Raw genomic sequence first — 8,325 nt, forward strand, 5'->3', positions numbered from 1 at the left:
GGGGAAGGGAAGCGGCGCGGGAGAGAGAAGGGGAGTGGCGCGAAGGCCGGGGAGAAGCAATGGAGTGCTCTGCCGGGGCGGCGATTGAGCGAAGAGGGCGGTGGTGCAGGACTCGGGGATGACGCCAGCGGTCATTGGGTTCTGGCGTCAGGGCGGCGCAGGAGCGGGTATGCCGGTGGTTGAGATTTGGCGGAGGCGAGCGTCGTCGTGCGGAAGATTTGATAGAAGCGACCGGTTTAACGGCGCTAGAATCGAGGGCGCACAGGTGAAAAGACATGCAGCCACGGGCGCGTGGGCGAGCGCGGAGCAACAGATTGTCGGGCGGCTTCTGGCAGGGCGGGGGAAAAGGAGCTGTCGCTGCCATGGCCAGGGTTGGCGATGGAGGAATCGTCGGGTAGCGGAGACCAGGCAGCGCGACTGAGCTCGAAGTGACGGAAAAGACGGGCGACATCGGGCTCTGCGGCCGGGATCTGGCGGTGTGATGATGGGCGCGGGAGGCGAGGCGCTGCAGAAAGGTTGCAGAGGGGCTTCCGCCGCTATTGGGGGAAGGGGGCGCGAGGATCCATTCGGTCGTGAGCCAGAGACAAAACTGAGCGGCGGGCGTCGGAGAAGATGAGCCACGCGGCGGGGAGACTCTGAAGCGGGCATGCAACTCGAGTGCGCCTGTCGCGGAAGATCTGGGGGAAAAGATCTCGCGGGTCCACCGGGCGGATAGAACGGACGTTTGAGGAAAACTTAGAAGGATCCGACGGTGAGCTGAGCTCGCCGGGGTCGGGATCGGAGCGAAGCGGGGAGGGGTCGGGTCTCAGGGGTCGGGATCGGGCGGAAGGCTGAGCACTCAGGCGCGGCAAAACAAGGCAGATGATCAGGGCTAGGATTAAGGTTAACCCGGAAGATTAGGGTCCGGTCGTCACAGTGCATTTTTTCATTAAGAAGAGGAGGATCACAACTTCGGGAGAAACCCCAAAGTGCACAGTAACGAGAGCCATGACCGACGACAAACAACACAAACACGACAACAACAGAAAAGACAGCCTCACCATCACCACACAAAACACAACCTAAGATGCCTGTAGCCTGCAAGGGAGAAAGACGCCATGAGCACACGCATGTCACCGATTGTCTAACAACCAGAAGCCAGCGGAGGTAGAGTGAGGAGGTCCTGCAAGACGATGCCTTCAGGGAGGAAACGACGCTAACGCCGTCATCGTCCGTCTATCTCCAGGAGAGCAGACCAAGTCTTCACCTGGCAAAAACTGCTGACTTTGGTGGCCGCAACAACGCCCCAGTAAGGTGAGGACGTAGCCTTTGTCGGCCTCGGCAAATATGCGGCCATACTTTCGTCAAAAACCCTCGAAACCAACTCCGCACAGCAAACCAACTCCGCACAGCAGACAAGACAGCCGAGGCCAACACCCCCAGCTGCTGGTCCCAGGATGTATCCCATCTGAGCGAAAACCATCTCCTGTTGTCTTTTGCGGTAGCGTTTCTTGAGTGAACCAAGAGAGAGCCAACTTGAATCCCTCTAGCTTCGCGGCACGCACGAGATCACAAGTCAGTAATCTGTCTATGTGTGTGCTTGCGTGGCAAGTGGCATGCATGGTCACCCCCGACGTCATGCGATCCAGGCCATTTTCCTGCCGTATAAATGTGTACACGAGCCGTAGCCTTGTGCTACGACATCGCAAGAGGCCCAGCAGACAGACAGAGTCATCATCAAGCAGCTCAGAGATCGACGAAGGCCGACGAGGTCCTGAGAGCTCGCTCGCGCAGTACGCGGCCATGGGTGAGGAAGCGGCCGTGCCCGTGGCGGCGGCGGCAGCGAGCGCCCCGCCGCACCTGCTGCTGATATGCTTCCCGGCGCAGGGCCACGTGAACCCAATGCTCCGCCTGGCGAAGCGCGTGGCGGCGAAGGGCCTCCTCGTGACCTTCTCCTCGGTGTCCAGCGTGGGCGCGAAGCTGGCGGCCTCTGCGGGGGTGTCGTCCGGCGGCGACGGCGTGCGCGTGGGCCGCGGCCGCGTCCGGTTCGAGTTCCTCGAGGACGGCGACCCAGCGGGTCCCGACCTGGACGACCTCATGCGGCACCTGGAGTCGGCCGGCCCGCCGGCGTTCGCGGCGCTGCTGCGTCGCCAGGCGTCGGAGGGCCGGCCCGTGGCGTGCGTGGTGGCGAACCCGTTCATGCCGTGGACGATCGGCGTGGCCGCCGGCGCCGGGATCCCGTCGGCGGTGCTGTGGGTGCAGTCGTGCGCGGTGTTCTCGCTCTACTACCACCACGTGCACGGCCTCGTGGAGTTCCCGCCCGAGGACGACGCGGAGGCGCGGTTCTCGCTGCCGGGGCTGCCCGAGATGACCGTCGCCGACGTGCCGTCGTTCCTGCTGCCGTCGAACCCGTACAAGCTCCTCGCCGGCGCGATCGTCGAACAGTTCCGCACCATCGGGCAAGCGTCGTGGGTGCTGGTCAACTCGTTCACGGAGCTGGAGTCCGGCGTGGCGGCCGCGCTCCGGGGAGTCACGCCCCGCCCACCGGAGCTCATCCCCGTGGGCCCGCTCGTCGAGGCCGTCGGGTGGCAGGACGGTGACGGCGACGGCGGAGGCGACGAGGTGCGCGGCGATCTGATGAAGGCGGCGGAGGAGTGCGTGGGGTGGCTGGACTTGCACCCCCCGCGCTCCGTGGTGTACGTGTCGGTGGGGAGCGTGGTGGTGCTGTCCCCCGCCGAGGTCGCGGAGATGGCGCACGGGCTGGCGTCGACGGGGCGGCCGTTCCTGTGGGTGGTGCGGCCGGACACCCAGCCCCACCTCCCGCCGGGTTTCCCCGCCTCCGTCGCCGCGGGGCGCGGCGCGGTGGTGGCGTGGAGCCCGCAGGAGCGGGTGCTGGCGCACCCGTCGACGGCGTGCTTCCTGACGCACTGCGGGTGGAACTCAACGCTGGAGACGGTGGCGGCGGGGGTCCCTGTGGTGGCGTTCCCGCAGTGGGGGGACCAGTGCACGGACGCGCGGTTCCTGGTGGAGGAGCTCGGGATGGGGGTCCGGCTCCGGGCGGGCTCCCCGGAGCTGCAGCGGGAGGCCGTGCGGGAGGCCGTGGAGGACGCCGTGGCGGGGCCGCGGGCCGAGGCCATGCGCGCCAGCGCCAGGCGGTGGAGCGAGGCCGCGAGGCGCGCCGTGGGGCCCGGTGGGTCATCGGACGCACACGTCCAGGCGTTCGTGGACGAGGTGGCACGGCGAGCAGCGTGTGGTGGCGCCGCGGGAGCGGCTAAGGCCCGGGCCCAGGAGTCGTCAGAGGACGCCTCCTCGCTCGTAGGGGTAGCTGAGCGGCAGGAGAGAGTGGAGGTAGCCGTTCCGTAGGCGGTGTGGTGATCACCCCGCGTTGTGCGTGGTGAAGGTGAAAAGTGAATCTTAGAATAATGATCCAGTGATTACGGCATCCCTGGGTGTTTTCGCAAACCAAATTTTGTTTGTTCTACCGCGTTTGCAACTTGTTCGTTGCTCCTTTGTCGTGCCGTGCCGTGTGTGCATGGAAGGTCCGGAAGCGACGCGTGTGGTGCGGGCGTGCGAGACGTCGAGCTGCCAAGAGCATGAAACCAAACGAAAGTACGAAACCGAGCCGTCTCAGAAATTTTGCAGTCTGGCGTGTTGGAAGTGAAGTTATGGTGGAGGTGTTCCCGCCCACGGAGGGCTGCTGGTTGCAGGGACGTATGGGGCACGGTCACACACGGATGGGTCGACGGCGACGTGGGCGATCCCGGCCTCCCGGGCACACAAGTGTCGCGGCGCGAGGGCTCTTTTCGGCGCCGAGTCACAGGCACGCCACGTCGGGCGTGATCGGTTCTCGTAGGAACCGATGGTCGAGCCTGGCTCGTTCGATCCCGTCCGCCAGGGCCCCGGCTGTGGCCAGGCTCAACGCAGGCGGGACGATGATGCTGAAATTTTGTTTGTTCTACCGCGGTTGCAGTCTTGTTCTGTTGCACTTCGTCGTATCGTGTGTGCATGGAACGTTTGGAGCGAGGCGACACAACGACGCGTGTGGGTGTGTGGTGCGGGCGAGCTGCCAATGCCATGCCATGCCAGCCAATGAGCCAGAGGATCGGAGAGCTGAGAAATTTTGTAGTTCAAATTGTAGTTTGTAGTTTGTTTTAGTTTTCTATTTTAGTTCTATAGCAACTAAATATAAGTGTATATATAGTATATGTCTAGGTGTATACAAACATCTATAAAATAAAAAAGCAAAACGACTATAATTTGGAACGGGTAGTCGGGTACAAACATCTATAAAACAAAAAAGCAAAACGACTGCAATTTGGTACGGAGAGTAGTTTCGTTTGGCGTTGGAAGCTACTCATAGCTAGGTTGGTTTTGGGGTGGAGGTGAGCCCGCCCGTGAACGGACGGCGAGGTCTCGTCAGGAGGAGGGCAGGCGCGGCTGCAGCTTGAGGGGCGTACGGGGCACGGATGGGTCGACGGCGATGTGGGGGCGACGAACCCTGGGGCACGAGCGCACGCGGTGTCAGCGTGGTACTTGTTCCGGCGCCGAGTGGGTCGGGATGGGTCGTGTGTCACGGTGCCAGGCGCCCACATAAAAGCATCGATGCAGGCACGTGATTTCCTTTGACGGCGACAGTACTGGAACATGGCCTAATTTTCTGCGGGCTGGCAAACCAAGGCTGCCAACCAAGCACGCTCTTAATCGACCATGGAACAGGGTAAAAATTAGGGAAAAGCTATACGATTGCTCGGGTGATTCAGGAGCTCCCGTCACCTGAATTTGGCACCGTCCGATCTGATGATTTATTTTTTTCCTCCGTCTGATCCAAAAATCAAATCTGGGCTTCTTTTCTGCGGGCGGGTGGGTATGCCGACCCGTAATTATTGCGAGTCGGAGTACCAATAGACACAGCGAGATGGGGGATGCTATCCTATCTTTGTGAGATCGCAACACATTTAATTTTTTGGCAGCAGTTTGTGGTCCGGTCGTTAGACCCGCTCCTCGTTCAAACCCTCTGCCTGCCAAGGATCTCTCCTGCCTCTCTCCTTTCGTTATACATTATATTCCTAAGTAACTTTAAGATTCCATATACATTATGATTCTTAATGATTTACACTACATTAGTACGTAACTTACAGTGTGTTACTGTAATTTTAATTTGTATATTGTATAATTTTAAATCTGTGTAAATTTGCATGTTGTGTTTGCATCTTTAGGGTTTCCACTAACCTAAAATTATTTGTTCTTTGGCTAACCATAGAAAAAATATGTTCAGTTGTTTATTTTGCTTTTCCTTATTTATATAATTTTTTTTGTTAATCGTCTTATCAGAATCTTAGGATCAGAATTTTCGAGTGACAGATCTCTTTGTATCATCTGGATTTTTTCCGGTTCAAAACCGGATGTTATTCCCCTGCAAATCACCCAGATGATTGTGGTCAGAATAAACACCCGGGTGACCAGTAGACTAAAAATTAAGGGCTGGCGAGGAAAAATCCTAATATTAGATGGGATGACGGGAGTAGGAACCAACGGCAGTATAAAATAGATCATGTAGTTAAAAGAAAAGTCAAATAAGGAAAAAAAATCTTGCAGGATCAAACAGAACAAAACAGTGCACCACTCTATGGCATTCTAGAATTCTCCCAGCTGCTGCTGCATACCGGCTGCCCTTCCTGATACGCTGCTCGGCCGGCCCCCTACGTCACCGGGCAAGGTTAGGTCACGCTCAAAAACGTCAGGGATGACGGACGACCTGCACATACCACAAGGCAAGGCCGGGTTTGCATAAGCTGCTTGGTTCGTCGATCGTGTAATCGTGATCACTCTTCCGTCCTCGATCAAACAAAAGGTGACCGCTCGTGGGCCGTGTGGGCATCGTCGACGACGAAAAAACGACGGCCGCCGCTCGCTGCTGGCGGCCGCGCGCCGTCAAGACAGACGGGAAAAGTGGGCTGCACCGCCGCCGTTCGTTCCATACGGCGGAGGAGGATGCGGTGGCTCATGTGTTCCTCGATCGGACGCGTATTCCCAGAACAACGGACGGGCTCGTGTACGTGTTCTCTCGGCTGCCATTCCTCTGTCGCTCGTTGACCTTGTACAAAAGACGCGTGCATGCATGCCATCCGACCGACGACTGCCGTTCGTCCATCCCGGAACACTCTTCGGCCCGGCCCTACATACGTCACCCGCCAAGCTAAGGCCAAGCTCGATCATCCCGATCGTGTTTCTCTTCCTCGCTCCCTGATCAAACGACGGTGCGAAGAATGTGTACTTGGCCTTGCAGCAACCACACATGATACCTAACACTCGACCGGATTTTTCGTAATCATTAAACTTCGTACGGCCCTACTACGCTTGTCAATCTTCTTCTCGGGTACGACGGGACCACGGGCGCCATCAATTTCTTTATAAAGCACATCATGTTCCGTTAGTTGTACGATCTCCATCCATAAATATTTAAACTAATTTATTTCAAAGATGAACAAATTTGTCCAGACCTCGTATATTTAAAGAACGGAGAGGGATATGAAGGATATATATGTCATCTATCGTTAGATGTACCGGCCCTTCGTTTTCTTGGAATGAAGGATATGTCACCATCCTCCTCTGCGAGGGCCAGTGGGCTCCAACCTTGAGCCTGCACAGGATTTCTCGCATCAACGCCGCCAACAGGTATATGGGGCCCTGCCTGATTGCGTAAGTCCTTGTGAATCTGTGATAATCACGCTGCAACGAACAGCAGCATTCAACGACCAAAGGATTCCCAGCGACACAATAAAAAGATGAGGCCGGGACGCGAGTTCTTTTGTTAAAGATTGAATCAGAGTTCGCGAAATGTTGAATGTTGAATCAGAGCTCACGGATCTCCCAAGCTAAAAAATATTGATTCTCGCTAAATGTTGAATTAGCCTATTCGAAATATTGAATCATAGTTTGCGGATTTTTGAATTAGTTGTAAGAAAGATGTTGAAGCATGTCGGAAAATCTAGGTGAGGTGGGGGTGAGCAAGATAATATCTGACTTTCATGCAATGTTGGATTAGCCTGTTCGAAATGTTAAAATTAGGATTAAGTGTAAGAAAATGACGGATATTATTCGTGAAGGGAGATTAATAAATTGTAATAGTTATGCTAGACAAGCTTAGTGGATTTTAAAGTTGTAGTCTAATGGGTTCATAAAAGTTATGGGAATGTAATTTACCTTCTTCTTGCGATCAGCCCAACAAATCGGCCCGCAAATTACATTCCTATCTCTGCACTGGCTGGTCTGGGCCTGTCGTGGTAATGGACTTGGACCTTGTTGCTGTAATGGGCCGTGCGATTTGATTCATGCAAATTGAGCCATCAACTCCCCCTATTCTGGGGGTCCTGCGGGACCATTCGCGCGGGCCACGTCGCTCCTTATTCACGTCCGTTGGATTGCCGACATCCGGCCGTCCACGAGCACACCGGCAGGTGCGTCGAGGTTTGCGAAAAAACCCTCCATCTTTCCGTTAATCCACTTCGGGTCCAGGGAGGCCCTCAGACTACAGTAACCGCGTTCGATTTTATTATGGAACACCCCCGGGTTCCAAAATATTTCAACGCCAAAAAGAGAAAATTCGGAAATCGCGTCAATTTTGCAGAAACCGCCCGTTGCTACTTTTGCAGAAAACCCCCTGCCGGCCCTTCCTGCGCCGCGTTCCCGCAGCCCCGACCCGTGTCCCTCCTCATTCTCTCTCTCTAACGGCCGCCTCAACGCCGAGCCGCTCGTCGTCGCTGCCGCCGGCCGCCCCCCTGTACCTCTCGGCTGCCCCTTGCGAGTGGGTCGTCTTGCCCTGCGGCCTGGCTCTGACTAAATCCTAGATGTCGGGTAGCCTCGGTTGTGACGGCCCAAACCCTAGGCGTCGGTTGGCCTCGGAGTCGGAGGCGGCAGTGCGCGGTGGAGCGACGGGGCATAGCGATGCACGTGGTGGAGCGACGGGCAATGGCTGGTGCGCGGCGGCCGGCACCACACCGCTAGCCTGGATGGGGAAGGCGGGGATTTGGAGGATGGGAGGCAGTGCCAGGGGCCAAGGATCGCGCCGCCGCCGCCGCGGAGACCGACCCCGACCCCGACTGCTCCGCTTCCTCCTCCCCGTCGCGCGCCGCCGTGGCGGCGCCCGCTGACCCGCAGCTCTGCGGGTCCTATGCCTCCGACATCTACACCTACCTCCGCGCCCTGGAGGTACTCCGCTCCTCTCCACCCCGCTCTCCTCTGATCCGTCGGCATTGGGTTCGTTATGTGATCTGACGGGGTATTCCTCTCGATTTTGGGGGTTGTGTGTGTGTGTGTGTGGGGGGGGGGGGGGGGGGGGGGGGGGGG

General features: G+C 57.5%; 1 protein-coding gene and 1 pseudogene across 1 annotated transcript; both read left to right on the top strand.

Annotated features, from left to right (window-relative positions):
* Positions 1 to 931: 931 nt before the first annotated feature.
* Positions 932 to 3,460, top strand: LOC101768821 (gallate 1-beta-glucosyltransferase). Its single transcript, XM_012847690.2, has one exon. It carries the CDS (start codon positions 1,570 to 1,572, stop codon positions 3,340 to 3,342), a length of 1,773 nt encoding a protein of 590 aa, XP_012703144.1. The 5' UTR covers positions 932 to 1,569; the 3' UTR covers positions 3,343 to 3,460.
* Positions 3,461 to 7,680: 4,220 nt separating this feature from the next.
* LOC101777624 overlaps positions 7,681 to 8,325 on the top strand; it is a 5,508-nt pseudogene continuing 4,863 nt past the window's right edge.

Source organism: Setaria italica, chromosome I (assembly GCF_000263155.2).
Source record: "Setaria italica strain Yugu1 chromosome I, Setaria_italica_v2.0, whole genome shotgun sequence".
In the NCBI taxonomy this organism is placed as follows: domain Eukaryota; kingdom Viridiplantae; phylum Streptophyta; class Magnoliopsida; order Poales; family Poaceae; genus Setaria; species Setaria italica.

Coding starts and splice junctions, on each gene's coding strand:
- LOC101768821 (XM_012847690.2), top strand. CDS start 1,570: ATGTGTGTGCTTGCGTGGCAAGTGGCATGCATGGTCACCCCCGACGTC.